General features: G+C 38.9%; 2 protein-coding genes across 2 annotated transcripts; both read left to right on the forward strand.

Moving 5' to 3' along the window:
- Nucleotides 1–869: 869 nt before the first annotated feature.
- On the forward strand, nt 870–6,728 carry LOC107581507 (meprin A subunit beta-like). The gene is made up of 4 exons (XM_016267084.1): nt 870–995; nt 3,915–4,100; nt 4,178–4,278; nt 6,520–6,728. The coding sequence occupies exons 1-4, from the start codon at nt 905–907 to the stop codon at nt 6,553–6,555; spliced, it is 414 nt and encodes a 137-aa protein (XP_016122570.1). The 5' UTR covers nt 870–904; the 3' UTR covers nt 6,556–6,728.
- Nucleotides 6,729–18,110: 11,382 nt separating this feature from the next.
- Nucleotides 18,111–26,263, forward strand: LOC107581508 (meprin A subunit beta-like). The gene is made up of 14 exons (XM_016267085.1): nt 18,111–18,199; nt 18,363–18,381; nt 18,482–18,541; nt 18,627–18,670; nt 18,974–19,052; nt 19,173–19,290; nt 19,483–19,661; nt 19,799–20,017; nt 20,189–20,341; nt 24,421–24,636; nt 24,714–25,181; nt 25,326–25,511; nt 25,586–25,810; nt 25,909–26,263. Coding segments are annotated over exons 1-14 (2,025 nt in total). The 5' UTR covers nt 18,111–18,142; the 3' UTR covers nt 25,911–26,263.
- Nucleotides 26,264–26,302: the final 39 nt, after the last annotated feature.

The following is a 26,302-nucleotide window of genomic DNA, read 5'->3' on the forward strand; positions in this document are numbered from 1 at the left end:
CTGCTCCATTGACATCCATTTATTAAAAAAAAAAAAAAGCCTCTGGTCTCTTTTCCCCACGTACTGCCAGACTGGAAACGTTAGCCGTTCCGCTTTTTTTTTTTTGTTAATGGTTGCAGGCTTGCTTTCTAGTGGCTTTGATTACAGTATTAAAGTGTTCACGCAAACATAATCTGTTAGGTCTTAAGTTCCTTAACGTTTATGGAACTGCTGGTGAAAAACGGCTGATGTGTAAAATTACATTAAATCCATGCATTACAGTAGGTCTTAAAGGGATAGTTCACTCAAATGAAAATCAGCCCATTATTTACTCAAGCCATCCTAGGCGTATATGACTTCCTTCTTTCAGATGAATCCAATCGGCGTTATATTAAATTGTCTTTGATCTTCCAAGCTGTTTAATGGCAGTCAGCAGGTGTTGCAGTTCATTAGTCCAAAAGTGTAATAAAGCACATCCAGCCATAAAAGTGCCTCACACTGTCACGGTTTGTCAAGGGAGGACCTAAATGCAGAATGGACAGCGGAAACATTAGAGCACGAGGCAGGAAGACAGTCCACACAATAAGGCAGGGCACACAACTGGAGAACAGGCTGGTCCGGGATGAGGGGATGAGGGTACTCCGTGGCAAAAGGGGACTAGGTAGCAGCTCAAGGAACCACAGGCTTGGCAACTCTTGAAGCACCAAACTGTCTGCCAGGTCAGAAGAATCAGCGACCAGGGAGGACTCAGGAAGCCGGGCAGGAACCAACTCGACAGACACACTGAAAGACAAGACAACAGGAGAGACAAGAGATACACAGATCAAAAGTAGAAACCTGCAAAACTGACTATAGGGAAATAAAACTGAAAGGAAAAAAAAAAAATGACAATCTCCAATGGCCATGTCCATGGCGTCAGGCATCCATGGAGCTGATGGACCAGAATCCAGACATCCAACATCGCATGAACAACATTAGGATGATCACTACAGATCCAACCAAGACCTCCACTGACTGTAAGACACAAAGTTATAGATATTAGTCATTTTTATGAGCCATTAATGCTGATGTGCTAAGTACAGATACTTGGTTACAGATTATTTAGAGATAAGTCTACAAAACGTGACCTGTGCTGGCAAAATGAGTCAGAATGAAAAAAAAAAAAGTGAAAAAAATAAAAATGTAGATTTTAGTCAGATTTGGGGTTTTCACAAAAAGGAGTTCATTAAGCCCTTGTCTAGCGATCCCAATGCTCCAAATAGTAATTAAGCATCTAAAATAATCTTTATTTTTTTTTTTAGAGGGGTCCTTTTCTCCACTCGCTTCTCGCACTGACTGTCATCCGTAGCACCTGCATAAAAGGCATTTCCGGCAGCGCGCGATCCCGATAAATATACACAGAATTACAGCAGAGATTGTCCTACTGTAGGGAGATGAGAGGGTCTGTATTACTTACTATTGGAGAAAGCGTAATGGCTAACTTGGATTACGTGTCCCCTAATAACCAACCACACTACAGCCTTGATGTCATTGAATTTCAGTCAGAGTTGCACGACACTCAATCGCCGTTTACGGATACCATAGGAATGAATAGGAAGTGCCGTAAGCTGAATGCCAGCTGTCGCAAAAAGTCAGTAGCTGCGTCTCATTTAGAAGGCTGCACCCTCCGGAGGTCGCATTCGAAGGCTGCATACGTCATCGATGCTGTCTCATTTCAGAAAAGCAAGTAGGACACTCCGAATGCGACCTTCTTTCACAGGAATTCGGAGGATGCATGAGGTGTATCCTTCGCTGCTACAGATAACCCACAATTCTTTGCGGCGCCGTGAACAACCGTTGTTAATTTGAAAAATGTCAGCGCAGGCAGATGTAACGTACACACCAGCGCAGATGTGGGGTTTACAACTTCCCTTAATTCGCCTCGGTAAAAACAGATAAACTTTGTTTTTAATATCCTCCTTTTTTTCCTCTAATAGATGCCTGCTGTAGGTACGCTGCAGCTCCTCAAACATTGAACAAAATAAAACAAGTAAAAGCATTTTTTTTCAAATTACTTTCCAAATTTAGAAATTATTTTCCTTCATTTAAGTAGTGTGAGAGCGCAAGGATGTGTTGGCATAGCAAAGTGATACTTCCTTTCCGCCTGTCCTACGAAGGCCGTCTCGTTTAATTCTAGGTCTAAAAATGGTTCAATCCAAAAGTATTGTTTAGTGTAAAACATGTTGAAGATTAGCAGATAAGCCGTTTCCTTTAGACAGCTGTTTATTCTACGTAGTGAAGCCCCTGCTCCATTGACATCCATTTATTAAAAAAAAAAAAAAAGCCTCTGGTCTCTTTTCCCCACGTACTGCCAGACTGGAAACGTTAGCCGTTCCGCTTTTTTTTTTTTGTTAATGGTTGCAGGCTTGCTTTCTAGTGGCTTTGATTACAGTATTAAAGTGTTCACGCAAACATAATCTGTTAGGTCTTAAGTTCCTTAACGTTTATGGAACTGCTGGTGAAAAACGGCTGATGTGTAAAATTACATTAAATCCATGCATTACAGTAGGTCTTAAAGGGATAGTTCACTCAAATGAAAATCAGCCCATTATTTACTCAAGCCATCCTAGGCGTATATGACTTCCTTCTTTCAGATGAATCCAATCGGCGTTATATTAAATTGTCTTTGATCTTCCAAGCTGTTTAATGGCAGTCAGCAGGTGTTGCAGTTCATTAGTCCAAAAGTGTAATAAAGCACATCCAGCCATAAAAGTGCCTCACACTGTCACGGTTTGTCAAGGGAGGACCTAAATGCAGAATGGACAGCGGAAACAGTTTATTAACAAAATTAGAGCACAAAAGGATGAGGCAGGAAGACAGTCCACACAATAAGGCAGGGCACACAACTGGAGAACAGGCTGGTCCGGGATGAGGGTAGCTCCAGACTCCGTGGCAAAAGGGGACTAGGTAGCAGCTCAAGGAACCACAGGCTTGGCAACTCTTGAAGCACCAAACTGTCTGCCAGGTCAGAAGAATCAGCGACCAGGGAGGACTCAGGAAGCCGGGCAGGAACCAACTCGACAGACACACTGAAAGACAAGACAACAGGAGAGACAAGAGATACACAGATCAAAAGTAGAAACCTGCAAAACTGACTATAGGGAAATAAAACTGAAAGGAAAAAAAAAAACATAAAATAAGTACTAGAAAAAAAAAAAAGGAGGAACTTCTGAAACCAAAAGGAAAAAGCTAGGGAAAAATTACTCCAACTACAAACAAAATATAAAGATAGATACCTTGCTAAAAACTAGAAAAAAAAAAAAAAAAGGTTCAGGAACTAAAACAAAAGAATTAAACCACTAGGACTGTAACTAGACTGTAGACTAAACACAGGAACAAAAATCTAGAACTAACAAGAGGGGAAACTAAACTGGATGCAATATACTGAATGGTATGCGCTAACAAGGCTAAAGACAATAACACAGCGAATGCACACACAAAACAAACCAGCAAAGACTAGAGGGAAATGAGCACAATATCAAGGGATCAGAGCACACGAGGATCAGGTGAACACAATTGGACAAACAAGGACTAAACAAGGGGGCGTGGTGATTGAAAATGAGGAGGCAGGACAAGAGCACATGGCCAACACAAACAAAGACACAGCCATGTGCTCAGGCACAAAATAAACAAAGATACATTAAACAAAGACAGGACAGACAAGACTGTCAGGGCAGGATCCTGACACACACGGCTGACTCTTTCGACTTCAAAAGGGTGTAGCTCAGTCATTTTCATCTGATTACAACAATTTATGAAGGCCTTTTGAAGGCCTTTTAATGGAGAATGTGAAATGTGAAAAATAACTAATTTTTGAAAACTTGCTCATCGTGACTCATTTTGCCAGCACAGGTCACAAAAGTGTTTAATAAATAGTATCTTTTCTCTTTGTGCAGCCATGGGTAAAGTTACGTATTACTGGGACAACCCACGAAAAGCAGGCAGTCTAGTCAATGACACAGATGGCAGTAAATTCTACCGGGGGCCGGGTAATGGTCCCAGAAATTACATCACACATGATCTTCTGAAGAGTCGAAGCTTTATTAAAGGACATGATGCCATCTTCCTCCTCTCCCTTGAAGGTTTGCAGTTCTTATTCAATGCCAGTGAAATTCTTATGAAATATGACAAGAGTTTTAAATTTCAACTTCATAAATAGATGTGACTGGACTTTTGAAGACCAGGAGACCAAAAATCAGAGACCTGCGATTAGAGATTGATGACCGTGATGCAGAGGAGGAGCCAAAGAGACAGGTGGTTGTATGTATCCAAATACCAGTTTTCTCCTCTCACTCTTGATAATAGTAGGCCTACCATTATTCATTATTAAATGTAAATGGATGTACAGTAACTGCCATTTAGTGTTGGGGAGTAACTAGTTACATGTGATGGAATTACGTAATTTAATTACAAAATAAATGTAACTGTAATCTGTTACAGTTACTGAGAAAAAAGGTGTAATTAAATTACAGTTACCTATGAAAATGTTAACAATTACAAAGGGGTTATCTGAATATTTTCACACACATACATATGATTGACTTCTCTAAAATATGAGACTCCAGTGTTTCAGGAGTTTAGGACCAGAATAGGACAAATGTCTTATTTCATATTTAGGGTTATGTATATATTTTATTTTTTAAGATTTGTTAACTGTTTTTTTCTTTTCCAAGGAATCATTAGATATCAGTGTTTCCTGCCATATATATGAAAATATTTTATTTCAAAAACAGTATCACAGCTATTAAATGGTTTCTTTTTATAATTATAAATCAGTATTATAAAGTCTGATATTGTGGTGGCTGTGCTTTAAAATGAAATTATCATAATCATAATTCAAGTGAAGAACAATTTTGAAAGTCTGAGAGTAATCAGTGTTGAGTACTACTGCCTGCTTTAAAGGGGTCATATGATGTTGCTAAAAAGAACATTATTTTGTGTATTTGGTGTAATGAAATGTGTTTATGCGGTTTAAGGTTCAAAAAACATTATTTTCTACATACTGTACATTATTGTTTCTCCTCTATGCCCCGCCTTTCTGAAACGCGTAAATTTTTACAAAGTTCATCGGTCTGAAAAGCGAGGTGTGCTCTGATTGGCCAGCTATCCAGTGCATTGTGATTGGCCGAATACCTCAAGCGTGTGACGGAAATGTTACGCCCCTTAACATACTGTGATGCCCTGTCTGGCCGGAGCGATGAGACAAAAACATTAAAACCCATTATAAACGAGGCATTTGTTGCACCCAGTGGGGACATAATTACCGATTATAATGACTTATACTGTCTTTTACGCATTGCAACGCGCCGCGTAAACATAAAACCATGTCTGCATTTGTGATTGGAGAAATGACAAACAACAAGCGCTGCTCTACACTGCTCAAAACTCGCATTTTAATCATCAGTGGCAAATCCTTTAAATATAAAAAAACGTACTAACAGACTGTGAGTCAGAACAGCCGGCATTGTAGTCTACTCTACCAGGATCAGGAAACAGTCCTCCATAAAATGTGCTGCACACATCTGAATATTTGGGTTGAACTGTTCTGGAACAGTGTTGTAAATACAACTTAACCATTGATTTCTAGTCGTGTCCTCTTTTGGAAGGCCAAACAAAGTAGTTTCACTTTCACAACGAAACACAGTGTCACACACAGCGGGCTTGAGTGAGCAGAGGCCGGCGGCTTGAGTGAGAGAAGGCAGGCACCTAGAGTGAGGGGAGGCAGGTGGGCTAGAGTGAGCGGAGGCTGGCGGCTGGCGGATTTGATGAAGGAGTGTCTGGCGAGCTTGCGGCAACCACATGTGACGACCTGGGCTGGACTCTGCTTCATCCATGGTGAAAGCCGATCCGGCAATCCACAGCGCGAAGTTGATGTATTTCCTCAGCGACCAGCACGGATCAGCTCTAGGCATGACGAAGCGGATATCGTCCTCTTTTGGAAGGCCAAACAAAGTAGTTTCGCTTTCACAACGAAACACACAGCGCCTTCATGACATTGCGACGGCAACAACAATACTACAGCGAGGATAAAAATTACACCTTCTTTCTTTGCCTGAACATTTGGGCGGCATTATGCAAATCTTCCCACATCGTGACGTAGACATGTGGGGGCGTGTTAGAACGAGCCGTTTTAGGTAGGCATGGTTGACTTAAATTTTATAAAGAATATCTCTTTGGATTTGAGACTTTAGTCTTTGCAACTTTGCCGATCTTCTTTATGCACCAAGAGCTTGTAACACTCCAAAGAGAAAGGAAAAAATGAAATCGCATCATATGACGCCTTTAAATGTTTGAAAATGATTAACCATTGAAAACATTTGAAATTTAGAAAAGTAATCAAAAATAATCAAATGTAATCAGTAACATTACTTTAATAAAGCAATTGAAATAGATACACTATTTATTACATTATAAATAGGGCAACTTGTAATCTGTAACCTATTGCATTTCCAAATTAATCTTCTCAAAACTGCTCCCATTAAACTGAATTTTCTCTTGCAGAACCCCAAAGTTCCTTTTAAAAGGACCATGGACTAAAAGATCCCCATGAGATGCAGGATACATCATGAAGCCTCAGTGGAGAGAGAGAGAGAGAGAGATTTCCAGAATTTGCCAGATTGTGTCTTCATTACTGAGCTGGAGTGACTGAATCATAACTTGCATTAAAAATGTATCTGATCAAAAAAAGAAAAAACCTTATAAATACTATTCCCAAGAAACATTATTACTAGATTACTAGCACTTCTCATGTTCATTGCCTCCTTAAGGTGAATTTCTTCTTGTATTCCTCATTTGTAAGTTTGTAAGTGTCTGCAAAATGAATAAATCTAAAAGCAAAATAAAAATAAATAAATAAAAATGAAATTAATGCTCCCACAGTTTATAATTGGTATGTTGTAGTCTGTACAAAGTGCTGGCATGTTATAAATAATTGCAATGTAATTTACGTTCCTGAATTTTCAAGAGATGCAGCTGTCCATTGGCACTGCTCTATATGAGAAACACCACATTCTCTGAGACCATGACCTGGTTGTCATCCTGCATGCGCTCCAGCAGAAGGTTAATCTCGTACTAGTCAAACTCCTCGTCCTGGCCTTTGTTAATGTGAGTTAGAAGATCAGGCACCACCACAGACTGAGACCGGGTCACCTTAAAGGCCTTCAGTAGAGCTGCCTTAAAGACTTTCAATCTAAACATGTCAAGTCAAAAGGGCCACGCTGTTAAAAATCAGTCTCCATATCTAATGTGCGGTTAGCCTGTTGAATTGGCTCAAACAAAATGAGGGAAAAAAGGAAACATGATAGAAAAAATTCCAGACCAGTCCATCATTGTAGCACAACATCTAAGCAAGTATTAGAGGAATAATGCAGAACAATTCACAGTATTGGCACAAGCCAGAATATACTACCTGATAATGAAGAAAACTCTGTTGTACCTGTCCTGACTGATGTCAGCCTTCTTTCTTTGACTGCTTCTCTGAGACACTGGTCTGCTCGTCTGATTTGACTGAGCTGTCAGCAACATCACCACATTTAAGACAATATCATATTTATACACTAAAAAAAAAAAAGTAAAATGTAATTAATTTTTCTTTTGCAACTTTTTTGCACACATATTTTAAGTAAAATTTAAGCATGGAATTAAGTAAAATCTACTTAAAGCTGCAGTCCGTAAATTTTGCCTCTTTGTCGCCATCTCTGTTTGAAAACCTGGAATTGCAGTTACTTGTGGAATTATCTTCCTTGCGTGGGTTGTGCGTCGGCACGGCTCCAGCGTGGATGAATCTAATGTTTTGAGGAGTATGTGTGGCAGTCAGTCACCGCACCGGTGTGAATCCTATACTTAGTAATCACAGATTCTAGCCTACGTCTTGGAATATATGACCCAAATAAGAATTTTCACCTGATATTGTCATCTGAACAAGTAAGTAAAACGTCTGCCACGTTTGTTCTGACCAACTGAGGAAAAAAGCATTACAATAGCCTAAATCGTGCTACCGATGGTGATTTAATCTAATGATCGATTAGCTCATATCACATCAAACCGTGCAAATTATTATTATTGTTATACTTTATTCTCAGATTATTCATGTTAACAACATCAGCATTGCGTGACTAGAGTATAGAGTGTGTGTAGATTTCAATTTCTGTACAGTCTAATCTCTAATTGTCATACCATTCGAATTTCATACCAAGAAATTCTTTTAACCCAAAAAGCAAACTATGCTCGCTTCGAACTGGTTGTCTTTAAAATACAAATTTTGTGTAATCCCAGGCTTTCTGTAACCAGAAGCACATTTAAAACTGGAATATAATTTAATTTCATTCACATGTGTTTCATATAATCCTTTCTGGATTACAATCCGCCATCAAAATTATTTTTTGACATTTAATTATTGTAGCTGCTGTGAGAAAAGGCTAACGATCTGCCACCTGCAGGATCCTCACATGAGATAGCCTAGTAGCCGGGACAACTTCTTTATGTTTACAGAAGTGACGTAATGACGCAGCAGCATGCTCGAATTTCCCGCGAAAACCTACCCGTACCACTCAAAGTTTAAGTATAATAGAAAACATTATTATAAGATAACAGTTGTGAATCGGGCTAAAGTAAGGCGATAGTTTTGAACACTGGCTGGTTATGTACTTGCTCAAATTGATTCTGGATCATTTTTAACCAAAAAAAGTTACGGACTGCAGCTTTAACTGAGTTATTTAAAATTAGCAAAGGAAATTTAATGTGGCCAGTTAGAGTTTGAGGAGTAATTTCTACTTAATTATGTAGGATATCAGACCGAATCAGACAATCTCAGATTTGGTCAAACATGGTTGAGGCACGAGGAGTCAAAAAATGCCACAGAGGCCCAAGACAACAGGATGTCATAAATCAGACCCGAGCATTAGCCAGTCTGAAGCAACCCTAAACCCCTCTGAAACAGTTTTCAACATTAACACAAAAGAACACATTGACAATTCCAAGGAGATTGTCAATTTTGGGGCAAGTTATCAAGAATAATGGTCAAAAGAGATGCACAGCGTGACCGCCACATGGAAACATGTGATAGTGATCGCAAGCTCTACGGATTGACCTCTCCCCCCACCTCACGACAGAGAACAGACGAAACCATTCCTTACAGACCTCTTAATCTCTGGTCTTCATACATTCACAGAATGGCACGGAAACTGCCTTTCCATGCACCTAAATGACACTAAAAGGACCTGAGCAACTAATCATTTCTCTCCATAATCACTCCATATCGTGTATGTAACCCACATGTGACTTATCAGGTCTTAATCATTTCTTGGGAATGTATTTTGAATAACTATTGAATAGTTTAAGAATTGCTATTCATGTTTAGTATGTGTGTGTTTGAATCTTCATGCTTGAAACGTTTATTCTAATCACTTCATTGTCAAATGTATCATATTCTTATTATAAGAAATCATGTCCAAAATCATATTTTGCAAGAGCGGGAAAAACGCAGATCATGTGAATGATGAGATAACAGTTGATTTATGAATGGGGAGGAGGAATATACAACACCCCGAGCAAACACGACATCTAATTGGTCAAAACACCATTTGGGGTGTGTTAAACAGCCTGGGTTAAATACTCAGGACACCATCAAACTTGGCTTTTTTGCCTTTTGCTTTTTGCTTCTTTAGTTTTGAGCGTGCTCTGGCTTACACGCCAGCTCCTCTAAAACCATGAGGAGAAACACCACCTAGTCTCGTCAAACTTTACTTCTATTCTTTAGTTTGTTTTTATTTTCCTTTGAGAGTTTCAATGATTCCCTTTGAGCTAAATTGACCTGTTTCCCTTACATATATTGGTGGAGAATGCGGGCAGATTAACCTAAATTGTGTACTTGGTACACAATACACAATGACAATAACAATCAGTAAAGTAGAAAATGAACTCCAAGTGTCACAAAATAGCAAGTTACTAAACCTAACAACAAAAGCAACCATAAAACAGTGTATATACAACTCGAACACGTGAAAATTTTAACCTTATTAATTATTCATGCCCCAGTGCATGATGGGAACAACAGGATCATAACTTTGATATTTACTTAAAGAATCCCTGTAAACAAACAATTCCAAGTACATTTATATTTACATTTACTCATTTAGCAGACACTTTTATCCAAAGCGACTTACAAATGAGGTGCAAATTCCACTCATCTTTAGTACATGTTAACTTAAAGATTCGTAGAAAAAATATAAACGTTGGACTCTGTGGTCGATTCTGTGTTAAGGTAAGGCATGTTATTCGCAATTATGTGTTGTGGCTGGGCTGTTATAGGTCTGTGTGACTCTCGATGTCTTAGGCCTAATTGAACGGAGAAATTATGGTATTCTTCTGTAGCCTGACAACGAGTAACTTTATGTTAACCGTTGTTCATGTGAACTCAAAGACAGCCTGATGCTTTGTTTATAGACTATTTGTGGGTGGCTGTTTGTTGTTTCATCTATCAATTCGTGTCGATAAAGTATAATAGGGTAAATCCTAGGGAAGTCGTGGCCTAATGGTTAGAGAGTCAGACTCGAAACCCAAAGGTTGCAGGCTCAAGTCTCGTACCGGCAGGAATTGTAGGTGGGGGGAGTGAATGTACGCTCTCTCCACCTTCAATACCACGACTGAGGTGCCCTTGAGCGAGGCACCGAACCCCCAACTGCTCCCTGGGCGCCGCAGCAAAACAAAAAAAAAGGCTGCCCACTGCTCCGGGTGTGTGTTCACTGCTCTGTGTGTGTGCACTTTGGATGGGATAAATGCAGATCACTAATTCTGAGTATGGGTCACCATACTTGGTCACATGCTGTTATGTGTCATTGTAAGCCCTCTTTTGAGGCACGCACAAGTGCACGACCCCAACTCCTGTCACTTTTGATCAGTTCGGTGTGTAAACTTTTGAACGGTGTGATACATAGGCTTCGGATCTCTCCAGTGAAACATCACAAAATGAATAATACATTTTCAAAGACCTGTGTTAAGTGTAAAATGGAAGACAGTACATATTTTCATTCAATGTTTGACTGTTTTCATATTAAAGCATTCTTATTGGATGTTGTTCAAGAAATTAATAACACATTGGGAATCTCTCTGGACCTTGACCCACTGGTCTGTATTTTAGAGATTCTTTCATACAACACCTGGAGCTCTTCTAAGATTCAGTTGCTCAAAATTTTATTATTTACTGCCAGATGCTGCATACTACTTCAGTGGGTTTCTAAAAAAAAAAACACCAATAAAGACATAATGTACTAAGTGTGTATTGGACATTATGCCATTTGAACCCTTGAGTTTTTTTGAGAAAACTCCAGATAACGTAGCTCTGTCCTAGCAACACCCAACATAATCACTTGCATTTTATCCATCTTATGCACTTCTTTTTTCGTTTATGGTATTCATTTAGCAGTTGTTGATTACTCTTGTCTATCTTTTGTTCATAAAAATCTATTTTATTACACTTGTGTCTTCCTTGTGTTGATGATACCGAAAGAGGTTCTACAAGTTAGAGATCCCACCAATCTTTCTTATGTGATGTACTCATAACCACACCTTAAGTGACACGTGATCCAAATATCATAACGTCATTGGTGACGCGAGTACCCATCACTACACTATTTCGCCTCCTTAGGTTGGCGAAAGCAAAATTCACTACACTTGCCACAAAAGGACCAGCTGACATCATGTCAGTGATTCTCTCATTAACACAGGTGAGAGTGTTGATGAGGACAAAGCTAGAGATCACTCTGTCATGCTGATTGAGTTAGAATAACAGACTGGAAGCTTTAAAAGGAGGGTGGTGCTTGAAATCATTGTTCTTCCTCTGTTAACTATGGTTACCTGCAAGGAAACACGTGCAGTCATCATTGCTTTGCACAAAAAGGGATTCACAGGAGAGGATAATGCTGCTAGTAAGATTGCACCTAAATCAATCATTTATCGGATCATCAAGAACTTCAAGGAGAGAGGTTCAATTGCTGTGAAGAAGGCTTCAGGGCACCCAAGAAAGTCCAGCGAGTGCCAGGACCGTCTCCTATAAAATTTATTTAGCTGCGGGATCGGGGCACCAGCAGTGCAGAGCTTGCTCAGGAATGGCAGCAGGCAGGTGTGAGTGCATCTGCACGCACACTGAAGCCAAGACTTTTGGAGGAGGGCCTGGTGTCAAGAAGGGCAGCAAAGAACCCACTTCTCTCCAGGAAAAACATCAGGGACAGACTGATATTCTCCAAAAGGTACAGGGATTGGATTGCTGAGGACTGGGGTAAAGTCATTTTCTCTGAAGTATCCCCTTTCTGATTGTAAGGGGCATCCGGAATAAAGCTTTTCCGGAGAAGAAAAGGTGAGCGCTACCATCAGTCCTGTGTCATACCAACAGTAAAGCATCCTAAAACAAATAAATGTGTGGGGTTGCTTCTCAGCCAAGAGAGTGGGCTCCCTCAAAATTTTGCCTAAGAACACAGCCATGAATAAAGAATGGTACAAAAACATCCTCCGAGAGCAACTTCTCCCAACCATCCAAGAACATTTTGGTAAGGAACAATGCCTTTTCCAGCATGCTGGAGAACCTTGCCATAAGGCAAAAGTGATAACTAAGTGGCTCGGGGAACAAAACATCTAAATTTTGGGTCCATGGCCAGGAAACTCCCCAGACCTTAATCCCATTGAGAACTTGTGATCAATCCTCAAGAGGCAGTGGACAAACAAAAACCCACAAATCCTGACAAACACCAAGCATTGATTATGCAAGAATGGGCTGCCATCAGTCAGGATGTGGCCCAGAAGTTGATTGACAGCATGCCAGGACGAATTGCAGAGGTCTTGAAAAAGAAGGGTCAACACTGCAAATAGTCTTTGTATACAGTTATTGTAATTGTCAATAAAAGCCTTTGACAGTTATGACATTCTTGTAATTATACTTCAGTATACCATAGTAAAATCTGGCAAAAAGATCTAAAAACACTGTAGCAGCAGACTTTGTGAAAATTAATATTTGTCATTCTCAAAACTTTTAGCCACAGCTGTACACTGATCGCAGGGTATTTAATGAAAATGCAATTCAAACCTCTTAAGTGTAAGTGTCAATGCATTTAAGAAAAATAAAAGACATTTGCTACCCTTTTGCTGTACATTTGGCTCAAAATGCATTTTGAAATTCACACTGCATTTTGCAACAATTATCACGTGGTATCACAATGAAAATGCAATCCCAAGTGTTCTACCCATAAGTATAAATGCATTTAGGAAAAATGGCATTTAAATTATAATTTTGCTACAGTTTTTGCTTGGACATTTTAAACATCTAATCAATTTGGGTAATACATTTTCATTTTCATTTTGCAACTTATAAAGCGTTCAAATGTTTTTAATTTACATATTAAATCTAGTGTAGGAAATGGCAAATCTAAATTATATAATTTAATTTTCATTTTCATTTGCATAAGTTGAACAGGCTACTTGAATGAAAATTACTGTGCAAACTCACTGCACAGAATATGAAGAATATCAAAAGCTTTGGGAGTCAGATGTTCATGGCAGTTGTTTTTTCCCCCTAATATTTAATCATTGACTAGCCAGTCAACATTACAGTGTAATTGAGAGCTATCAGTTTTAACATTTATTAGACTTTTAAAAATAACAACTAATTTAAGTGAACTTAAAAAAAATCTTCACATAAACCCATTATAATAAATGTCATATTTAGCTACCTGTGCCCTTCTGCAAGTAGGAAATATACAGAAATTGAATAAAGTTATCAAACACTGATCTTGAAATAAAATATTGATGAATACTTAAAGCTACCTTTTCTGGCATGCTTCAGGTCTTAACGTCTCTACTAATGAACTGACAAGTTGAATCGGGTGTGTTAGATGAGGGAGACAGTGCTGGGTTGCTCCATGACATTTTTGAAAATCACTGCATTTCAGAGACTGTTCTTAATGTTCTTAATGTGACTCAAACATAACTGAATGAGAATAAGTCTGAGTTTATTTTATTAGGTAAAAAGGGATGTGTGGAAGATGTCACTGACTGCCTGGGGTTACTTCCTGGGAAAAATCTTTCTAGAGTAAAAAACCGTGGTGTCATTTTTGACTCAGAGCTCAAATTTGATCGTCATATTAATGCCGTTGTTAAAAATATACTACTATAGTCTGTCCTTTCTTTTGAGGACTTGGAGAAAGTTGTGCATGCTTTTGTGTCATTTCGTTTGGATTATTGTAATGCATTGTATCTGGGTGTGAGTCAGGCCTCTCTCTCCAGCCTGCAGCTTGTTCAGAATTTAGCGGCTAGGATTTTAACGGGTACCAAGAAGAGAGAGCATATTACTCCTGTGCTTATTATATTACACTGGCTTCCTGTACGATACAGGATTCATTATAAAGTGCTATTGTGTCACGGGCCGGTCAGGAAAGCACACCGTGTAAACAAAGGGTCTGGGTCCAAATGCAGGTGAAAACTTCTTCATTACGACAGAAAGGCCAACAAGGCAAAACAAAAACAGGTCTAGGGACGACGAACACCATTACCTAACACACAATACAGCCAGGCCGAGTGGTGAGTGAGAGGAAAAGATATAGTCAGTGAAGACGGGGCACAGCTGAGGGTGAGTGTGATGAGTGAGTGACTGCACCGGTGTGTGGAGTTTGGGGAATTAGTGTAATGAGTGAACAGGTGTATGGGGTTTGGGGAATGGGAGTCCGGGAGCTGGCGCCCTCTGGAGGAGAGAGGGAGAACACCAGACGCCAGACCCTGACACTATTGTATGTTTTTAAAGCTTTGCATGGTTTAGCACCAGAGTATATTTCTGATTTAATCAGTTTGCATCAGTCCAATAGGTCTTTGCGTTCTAATGATCAATTACATCTTACAAACCCAATTCCAAAAAAGTTGGGACACTGTACAAATTGTGAGTAAAAAAGGAATGGAATAATTTACAAATCTCATAAACTTATATTTTATTCAAAATAGAATATAGATAACATATCAAATGTTGAAAGTGAGACATTTTGAAATGTCATGCCAAATATTGGCTCATTTTGGATTTCATGAGAGCTACACATTCCAAAAAAGTTGGGACAGGTAGCAATAAGAGGCCGGAAAAGTTAAATGTACATATAAGGAACAGCTGGAGGACCAATTTGCAACTTATTAGGTCAATTGGCAACATGATTGGGTATAAAAAGAGCCTCTCAGAGTGGCAGTGTCTCTCAGAAGTCAAGATGGGCAGAGGATCACCAATTCCCCCAATGCTGCGGTGAAAAACAGTGAGGCAATATCAGAAAGGAGTTTCTCAGAGAAAAATTGCAAAGAGTTTGAAGTTATCATCATCTACAGTGCATAATATCATCCAAAGATTCAGAGAATCTGGAACAATCTCTGTGCGTAAGGGTCAAGGCCGGAAAACCATACTGAATGCCCGTGATCTTCGGGCCCTTAGACGACACTGCATCACATACAGGAATGCTACTGTAATGGAAATCACAACATGGGCTCAGGAATACTTCCAGAAAACATCGTCGGTGAACACAATCCACCGTGCCATTCGCCGTTGCCGGCTAAAACTCTATAGGTCAAAAAAGAAGCCATATCTAAACATGATCCAGAAGCGCAGGCGTTTTCTCTGGGCCAAGGCTCATTTAAAATGGACTGTGGCAAAGTGGAAAACTGTTCTGTGGTCAGACGAATCAAAATTTGAAGTTATTTTTGGAAAACTGGGACGCCATGTAATCCGGACTAAAGAGGACAAGGACAACCCAAGTTGTTATCAGCGCTCAGTTCAGAAGCCTGCATCTCTGATGGTATGGGGTTGCATGAGTGCGTGTGGCATGGGCAGCTTACACATCTGGAAAGGCACCATCAATGCTGAAAGGTATATCCAAGTTCTAGAACAACATATGCTCCCATCCAGACGTCGTCTCTTTCAGGGAAGACCTTGCATTTTCCAACATGACAATGCCAGACCACATACTGCATCAATTACAACATCATGGCTGCGTAGAAGAAGGATCCGGGTACTGAAATGGCCAGCCTGCAGTCCAGATCTTTCACCCATAGAAAACATTTGGCGCATCATAAAGAGGAAGATGCGACAAAGAAGACCTAAGACAGTTGAGCAACTAGAAGCCTGTATTAGACAAGAATGGGACAACATTCCTATTCCTAAACTTGAGCAACTTGTCTCCTCAGTCCCCAGACGTTTGCAGACTGTTATAAAAAGAAGAGGGGATGCCACACAGTGGTAAACATGGCCTTGTCCCAACTTTTTTGAGATGTGTTGATGCCATGAAATTTAAAATCAACTTATTTTTCCCTTAAAATGATACATTTTCTCAGTTTAAACATTTGATATGTCATCTGTTGTATTCTGAATGAAATAATATTGAAATTTGAAACTTCCACATTGCATTCTGTTTTTATTCACAATTTGTACAGTGTCCCAACTTTTTTGGAATCGGGTTTGTACATGGTTCCTCGATCTCGTTTAAAATGCAAAGGGGATCGGGCCTTTTGTTGCTGCTCCAAGGCTTTGGAATGACTTTCCTCTGTCTGTAAAATCTTCTCCTACACTTCCTGTATTTCAGAGTGTGCTTAAAACTCATTTGTTTTCATTAGCATTTAAAAATGTCTTGTAATTTGTTCTTTGTATATGTTTTATGCTTTATTTTATTCTTATATTTTTTAGTCTTCCAGTACAGCACTTTGGTTTCCACATCGTGGTCTTGAAAGTGCTTCATAAAGTTGAACAAATACTTACATGCATACTTTAAAAGCAGCTTTAATCACCTTTTTGGTAACTTTATAACTTAATTGAGTTACTGATTGCATGCTCGTAGTTTCATTTGCGCTTTAATATAAAATGATATACAATGCAGTGCGTGGAAATGAAGTGCATGTGCTACGAGCACAGTATAACGACTGATAGGACAGGAAAATTAGTTTTTACTGACATATGGCCTGACAACATCTCATCTGACCGCAGTTCACTGTTGTTCTACTGAAGCTCCCTCATCACCTGTACCATTTACATGCTCACTCTGAGGTGGAGTGTGGGTCTGAAAATTCTCCCATTTGATGTGATCATATAAAGAATTCTGCGTTTAAATAAACTATTCTTGTCAAGAAAAAAAAGAGACCGAAGCAGCAGTTGTAAGTTTGGTGGTCAACCCTAGCTCCACCCCTGTGTTAATTGCGTTAAATATTTTTAACTCCTTTTATCACTTGCGATAACGTGCTAATTTTGACAGTGCTAGTTTTAATACATTAATCTACAGAGAAAATTTTTATTTTTCATCACAGACTGCAGAAAATGTGTGCAAATAAAGAAATGGTTGACCCAAAAATGAACATTTACTGATAATTGACCCTCAGGCCATCCAAGATGTAGTTGGGTTTTCTCTTCATCAGAACAGATTTGAAGAAATTTAGCATTACATCATTTGCTCACCAGTGGATTCACTATGCAGTGAATGGGTGCCGTCAGAATGAGAGTCTAAACAGCTGATAAAACATCACAATCCTCTTGTGCAAAAAGCTGTGTGTTTGTAAGAAACAAATCCATCAAAACATTTTTAACTTCAAACCATTGCTTCTGGTTAAAATACACGTTCTCTATCCATATCGTTGCTTTCTCTAGTGAAACCGTCATCTCGTCTGAATCAGGAGAGAAACGTGCACAGATCAAACACCGTTTACAAGTGAAAGCAGTCCAAAACATTTATAAACAAAATTTTTTTGTTTTTATCAGCTGTTTGGGCTCTCATTCTGATGGCACACATTCACTGCAGAGGATTCATTGGTGAGCAAGTGACGTAATGCTAAATTTCTCCAAATCTGTTCCTATGAAGAAATAAACTCATCTATAACTTAGATGGCATGAGGGTGAGCAAATCTTCATGTTGGATGAACTATTCTTTAAACTCTAAACTGTTAGCCAAATCATTATCAATAATTACTTTTATCATGTCTAATAATATCACGTTGACAGTTAGTGTAATAAATCATATACTATCAGGTACAGGCTCTTATCATTGCAGACTTAGCTCTTTTGTTCTATAAATTGGTTAATACACTGTGCACTGATGTTCTGAAGAGAGCGTCTCAGAGTAAAGTTCTCATGGCGTCTCTCCATGCATTGCTGATTCTGTGCGTATGTGCCACAGCCCTGTGTTTGGTGAGTGTAGAATTCAGATATTATAGAAACAAAAATGTTGTGATCATGTGTTGATTATTGTGCTAAACAAAAGCAAATGATAATATGTTATAGCAAAACTAACACAGCTGTTGATGTAAATGTGCACCTTTGACACTTATCTCTCAAATGTTTTCTTTAAAAGCCAACATCTTCACTCACAGGTAAGTCATAACAATCAATTAATTTAATATAACAATGTATTCATATGATGCAATGATTTTATATACAGTACTATGCTCTGAATTTGACTTTTTCTTGTAGGCAATACAGAGGTTGATGTGGATAATGGAAAAGACCAGGATATATTTGAAATAAATGAAGGTTTGTGGAAACATTAATATCATGTCTTAAATCTGTAGCTTAATTTCTATAACAGTTTTACATTAACTGCTGTCTCATTCAACAGCGGCAGGACTTGACCTGGTGGAAGGAGACATTCTGATAAATGAGGTCAGTGTTTTCTTAGAGCAAATTCTCATGCCGTTTTCCACAAACAGGATACAAAGTAGGGCCTGAATCTCCAGGCTTAAAAAATAATAAAATCAATTTTAGGACATTCTTAACCTTCAGAAAATGTCAACAGTAACCTCAAACTAATGTGTAAATACAGTTAAATACAGTCATTTTTCAAGTGCTAAACATCACAACTAAATAATAACATTGTATTCAAACAAAACAAAATCAAATTAAACAGTTGCAAGTTACAGGGTTGTATAAATTTAGCTAAATCCATGTTTGGTTTATATTTAACAGGGAGAAGGCAGAAACACTATTCTGGGTGAAGAGTATCGCTGGCCGACCACTGTGCCATATGTCCTAGACAGCAGCCTTGGTCTGTGAATATATAATAATTGATTCAGTTTAGCTGTTCAATTCAGCTATTCAAATTCTAACTTAATATATGCTCCAAATTGCTCACTCACTGTCCTCTCTCTCTCTCTCTCTCTAATAGAAATCAATGCTAAAGGTGTGATACTGAAAGCATTTGAGCAATACAGACTCAAGACCTGTATTGACTTCAAAGCCTGGGATGGAGAGCCAAACTACATTTTCGTATTTAAAGGCAGTGGGTAAGAAAACGTCAAAAACATTATTTTAACTAATATTGCAAATCATGGATTTTTTAAAGTTATTGATAAGTTAATAATTTAAATTTATTTTAAATTAGACTAATAATAACAACATGTTAGATCTTTTCAGACATGTGCAAACATTGGGCCTTTCTTGCATTGACTGTCAGGATGTTTTTATTGTTCAATCAGATGTTACTCAAAGGTGGGGAATCGACAGATGGGGAAACAAGAGTTGTCAATTGGTGCAAACTGTGACAGTTTAGGAACAGTGGAGCACGAGTTTCTGCATGCGCTGGGTTTCTGGCACGAGCAGTCCAGATCTGACAGAGACGACTATGTCACCATCATGTGGGACCAGATTCAAGAGGGTAACTATTGAATTCTTAAATACTCGCATCAATAATAACATCATTCTGTCTTGCCAAACTCCTAAAATCTATATATTCTAATATTAAATACACGCCTGTTTGTTTATTAACTGTTTTGCCGTTTGTTTCTCACTTAGGTAAAGAGCACAACTTTAATTCATATGATGAAACTGTGTCAAGCTCTCTCGGTGTGCCCTATGATTATGGTTCAGTCATGCACTACAGTAAGACATCCTTCAGCAAAGCCAGTGAACCAACCATCGTTACCAAAATACCAGAATTCTTGGATGTGATTGGTCAACGCATGGAGTTTAGTGACAGTGACCTGCTCAAGCTGAACCGGCTATACAATTGTAGTAAGTTTATGATTAAGCACTTTCTGTGGAAGGCTCGACTGAATGATCCTCCATTATTTTTGTATAAATATATTGACATTAATCTGACTGATAAGATAAAGACTACTTGCTCAACTAATACTTTGCTTCTCTCACTCATCTTGTCCTAAATATTTTTCATAATTCTTCCAGCTACAGCCTCAACTTTTCTGGACTCTTGTCACTTTGAGGAGCCGAATATCTGTGGTATGATCCAGGGTGATGGTGGAAATGCCAAGTGGGCTCGTGTACAAATGGTAGAGGGCGGTCCACAGACGGATTACACCAACCTGGGTCAATGTCAAGGTATGAACACCCCTAACCAGAAAAGCAGGATTCATCCTAATTTTGCATTTATTTACAAAGAAAACCATTTTTGAGCCACATGATCACTAGCAATAAAGCTTCATGCAAATGAGATAAGTGAATTTCGCAATCGTGTTTCCATTTATGCAACTTCGTGCTGGGTGGCCCTGCCTATTGTGAAATCTCATTGGCCCAAAATCCACATAACCACAAATATATTTAGTTGTCATGCATCCAAAATCGCACACTGTTAAGTAGGTAAAACATTTGACTGGAAACTGTTAAGAAATTATTTTCTTATTTTTCACTGTATGAATATAGGTAGTATAAATGAAATGTGGAGATACTACATCCACTCCCTTACCATTGTCACTTTACAGCCATTCACAAATCTTCTCCTGTGGCCCCATGGGATAGTAAAGTTTCATCAAACCCTAACTGTGAATTCAGACACACTACTTTTTTCACATATTGTTTTTCATTTTCATAGTAGGGAAGTAGGCATATTCAGACAGAGGGATCAAGTCACATCAAGCAGGAGTGTCGTGTGGAATACTGAACTTTTTCACACAGCAAATATTTTAACAAAATGTACACCACCTGCAAAAGAAAAAAAATCTGCTATTGCATTTCCATTACTTTACAGAAGAGGAAACAAAATACAGAGAGATAAGTATACAGAGAAATTAGAAACTCCCTCACAAATAGCAGAGTTGACTATTATTTGTATTTGTTTGCCAAGGTAATTTAACTCAAAGTATAGTGTTATGAACGTACATCATTATATGCTTTTTTAAAGATTTTTTTTAAAAAAGGGGTCATATGATAAGATTTAAATTTTTCCTTTCTCTTTGGAGTGTTACAAGTTATTGGTGCATAAAGAAGATCTGTAAAGTTGCAAAGACTAAAGGCTCAAATCCAAAGAGATATTCTTTATAAAGTTAAGAGTCAACCACGCCTACCTAAAACGGCTCGTTCTAACACACTCCCACATGTCTACGTCACGATGTGGGAAGATTTGCATAATGCCTCCCAAATGTTCACGCAAAGAAAGAAGGTGTACCTTTTATTCTCGCTGTAGTATTGTTGTTCCCGCCGCCGCCATGTCGTGAAGGCGCTGTGTGTTTCGTTGTGAAAGCAAAACTACTTTGTTTGGCCTTCCAAAAGAGGACGATATCCGCTTCGTCATGCCTGGAGCTGATCTGTGTTGGTGGCTGAGGAAATACATCATCTTCACGCTGTGGATCGCCGGATCGGCTTTCACCGTGGACGAAGTGGAGTCCAGCCCGGGGTCGTCACATGTGGTTGCCGCAAGCTCGCCCGCCGCCGCTCACTCTAGGCCTCCGGCCTCCGCTCACTCAAACCCGCCGTGTGTGATGCTGTGTTTCGTTGTGAAAGCGAAACTACTTTGTTTGGCCTTCCAAAAGAGGACATGACTAGAAACAGTGGTTAAGTTGTATTTCCAGAACAGTTTAACCCAAATATTCAGATGTGTGCAGCACATTTTATGGAGGACCGTTTACTGATCCCGGTAGAGTAGACTACAATGCCTGTTGTTCTGACTCATAGATTGTAAGTAAGTATTATTATTATTTTTTTATATATATATATATATTTAAAGCGTTTTTATATTTTATATTTAAAGCAAGTTTTTTGGGCAGTGTAGAGTAGGGCTTGTTTGTCATTTCTCCAATCACAAATGCAGACATGGTTTTATGTTTACGCGGCGCGATGCAGTGCAACGCGTAAAAAGACAGTATAAGTCATTATAATCCATAATTATGTCCCCACTGGATGCAACAAATGCCTCGTTTATAATGGGTTTTAATGTTTTTGTCTCATCGTTCAGGCCGGGACCAGGCATCACAATATGGCAAGGGGCGTAACATTTCTTGTCACACGCTTGAGGTATTCGGCCAATCACAACACACTGGATAGCTGGCCAATCAGAGCACACCTCGCTTTTTAAACCGATGAGCTTTGTAAAAATCGACACGTTTCAGAAAGGCGGGGCATAGAGGAGAAACAATAATGGACAGTATGTGGAAAATAATGCATTTTTTTAACCTTAAACCGCATAAACATTTCATTACACCAAATACACAAAATAATGTTCTTTTTTTGCAACATCATATGACCCCTTTAAATTTATTTTAACTATTGTGACCCTATTGTGAAAATGTGTCATTGCAGTCTTACCACATCATACCAAGTTAGGCCAAAGACTCTCTTAAAGGGATAGTTCACCCAAAAATAAAAAAACCTGTCGTTAATTACTCACCCTCATGTCGTTCCAAACCCGTAAGACCTTTGTTCATTGTTGGAACCCAAATTAAGATATTTTTTATGAAATCCAGAGTTTTCTGACCCTGTATAGACAGTAACTGAATAACCATGTTCAAGGCCCATAAAGATAGTAAGGACATTGTTAAAATATTCCATGTGACATCAGTGGTTCAACCTTAATTTTATGAAGCTACAAGAAAAAACTTAACAGAAAAAACTGTGCGAAGAAAACAAAAATACTGACTTAAATCAACTTTATTCTCTCCCATGTCAGTCTTCGACGTGCTTTCAGGAGAGTATCATGATGCATGCATCTGGTGCTGCTGATGCAGGAGCCGCTGTTCTGAAGTAGAACATCCATTTCTCTTAGCTCATTGCCTGTATATTCTGGTTCAAATAAGTAAGGCTGGGCAAAAAATTGCAAGTCATCCTCTCTGTCGAAATCATCAGACATGTTTACAAAAGCCCCTTTCACACATACAGACTTTTCTGGTAAATTACTGTTAAGAGATCATGTGCGAACAGGACCTTTTCAAAAATACCGGTAAATTCATTCCGGCAATATACCTGTATGTGAAGTTGTAACATTACCAGTAAATTGCTGATGCTGTGTGTGAACACAAAATGAAGATTACTATTATGAGCATGTATGAGTTCAGAACGCGCTGACGTAAGACATGTACTCTGGGCCAATCTAAAGCCATTGAAATTCAAAATTCAATGGCTCTGGGCCAATCATAACATTCTGACGCAAATTACGCATTTACTCTGTTCTGTGTAGTTCAGTTTGAAGTCGTCTAATTTTATGTCTCTGAACCAAAAGTGATGCATGAATGTGAACGTTTGACACAAAAATGAAAACATCAACAAAAACACTGACTGCATATACAGTACCCTTCCATGTTTACACACAACACCAGTAGGCGCAGCCGTTTAGAGGTAATTTCTGGTTAATGATGTCTCAGAATTTTCCGGTACTTTGAAACCTATGTGTGAATGGTGCATTACCAATAAAAAAAGAACATCGTTGCCTGTGTGAACAGCGCATTTTTGTATTTACCAGTAAAGTCATTCCGGTAATTTTGCAGCAATTTACTGGTATTACTGTGTGAAAAGGGTCTAAAGGGCCTACTGCATCAGCAGCACTACACCCATGCATCGTACTACTCTATTGAACGCGTTGAAGACTGACACGAAAGAGAAGAAATTGTAAAAAAAATCATTATTTTTGTTTTGTGCACAAAAAGTACTCTTGTAGCTTCATAAAATTAAAGCTGAACCACTGATGTCACATGGACTATATTAACGGTGTCCATACTACCTTTCTTGAACGTGTCAGATGCTATGCTCTCCATGGAGGGTAAGAAAGCTCTCGGATTTCACCAAAAATATCTTAATTTGTGTTCCGATGATGAACAAAGGTCTTATGGGTTTGGAACAACATGAGGGTGAATTTGGGTGAACTATTCCTTTAAATAGGGCGGTGTCACATGGAAGACTATTTGTTTAATTTGGTCTATTCATTGTTATATCACCTCTGTGTAAAAAGTTGAATAATTCATAGTCCATAATCCTGCATTGATAACTGTTTTATGATATTATGGTGGCACTTTGGTCTTCATGATAAACATTTTACTGATACTCTAAGGAAATATTCTTTGACCTTCTCTAGATGTTTCTTGTCAAGGATTATGACATGCAAAATGATCTTTAAACTCCATAATAAGGTCCAAAGAGAAAGTGAGAAGACTGACTTAATACCCGATTATCTAATCAAGTTTATACTTCCACAGGAGTTGGGTTCTTCATGCATTTCAGCACAGCCACAGGAACCCAGGGTGACACGGCTTACCTGGAAAGTCGCCTCTTTTACCCCAAAAGACGCTCCCAATGCCTGCAGTTCTATCACTACAACAGCGGGGGTGTTGATGACCAGCTTAACATCTGGGTGCGTGAATACACCACTGAAAACCCCAAAGGAACCCTGAGACTTATTCAGAAGATCAGTGGTAATAATTCTTTATGCTTAAAACACCAATAGATAAATCCATTTAGCCTATGGGTAACTTATACTTGTACAACCTAGGTGGACTTCAAGGCTCCTGGGAACTATACCATGTTACGCTAGATGTCTCTGATAAATTCAGAGTGGTGTTTGAAGGGGTTAAAGGAAGAGACACATCAAAGAGTGGTCTGTCTCTGGATGACATCAACCTCTCAGAGACCAAGTGTCCTCAATACACTTGGCGCATTCGTGATTTTACCAGCCTTCTCGCTACAACCCCTGCCGGTTCCAAAACCTACAGCCCTCGCTTCCTATCCCCAGATGGTTACTCATTTCAGATTGGTTTGTACATTAATGGCTTGAAGGATAGTCCAGATAAAATGGCAATCTACCTCCACTTGACCTCTGGACCCAATGATGACAATCTCCAATGGCCATGTCCGTGGCGTCAGGCATCCATGGAGCTGATGGACCAGAATCCAGACATCCAACATCGCATGAACAACATTAGGATGATCACTACAGATCCAACCAAGACCTCCACTGACCGTAAGACACAAACCAAGAGTTGAGGAGGAATTTTTATGAGCCATTAATGCTGATATGCTAAGCACAGATACTTGGTTACAGATTATGTTTAGTTTAAAGTCAATAAAATGTGTTTTATAAATAGTTTCTTCTCTCTTTGTGCAGCCATGGGTAATGTGGAGTATTTCTGGGACGACCCACGAAAAGTAGGCAGTCTAGTCACTGACACAGATGGGAGTAAATTCTACCGGGGGCCAGGTTACGGTACCAGCAATTACATCACACATGATCGTCTGAAGAGTCGAAGCTTCATCAAAGGAGATGATGTCATCTTCCTCCTCTCCCTTGATGGTTTGCCGTTTTTATTCCATACCAGTGAAATTCTTATGAAATATAAGAGTTTTAACTTTTAACTTCAATGATAGATGTGACTGGACTTTGGAAGACTCAGCCCAGGAGACCAGAAATCCGAGACCTGCAATTAGAGATTGATGACTCCATTGGAAGCTCTACAGCAACAGTGGCAATAAGTGTCTTTGTGGCGGCTGCCATGTTCCTGGGTCTTGCTGTGGGCGCAATGTTCTACATGCGGAGGAGGAGGAGACTAATGGAAAGAGACGGAGAGTTTGAGCCAGAGAGGACAGATGGTTGTATGTTTCCATATACCAGTTTTCTCCTCCCACAGTAAATAATTGTACCATTATTAAACAGTACAGTAACTCCCATTAAACTGAATTTTCTCCCACAGAACCCCAAATGTCCATTTAAAAGGACAGTGGACTAGAAGATCCCCATGACATCATGCAGGATACATAATGAAGCCCTTAATGAAGAAAAAAAATCTTTCCAGAATTTGTCAGATTGTGTCTTCATTACTGAGCTGGAGCTACTGAATCATAACTTGTCTTTCTCTGGTCCCAAAATGAAAAACAACAATATGATAAAACTGCTGTACTATTCTCAAGACACTACTATTACTAGATTACTAGCACTTCTCATGTTCTTTGCTTTCATAAGATGAATTGCTTTCTGTATTCCTCATTAGTAAGTTGCTTTGGATAGAAGCTTCTGCTAAATTATTAAATGTAAAAAAAAATTAAATAAAAGCACTTGATCAAAATAAGTACTCAACGATAGATGCT

Source organism: Sinocyclocheilus grahami, unplaced genomic scaffold (genome assembly GCF_001515645.1).
Source record: "Sinocyclocheilus grahami isolate Dianchi unplaced genomic scaffold, SAMN03320097.WGS_v1.1 scaffold35.1, whole genome shotgun sequence".
NCBI lineage: Eukaryota > Metazoa > Chordata > Actinopteri > Cypriniformes > Cyprinidae > Sinocyclocheilus > Sinocyclocheilus grahami.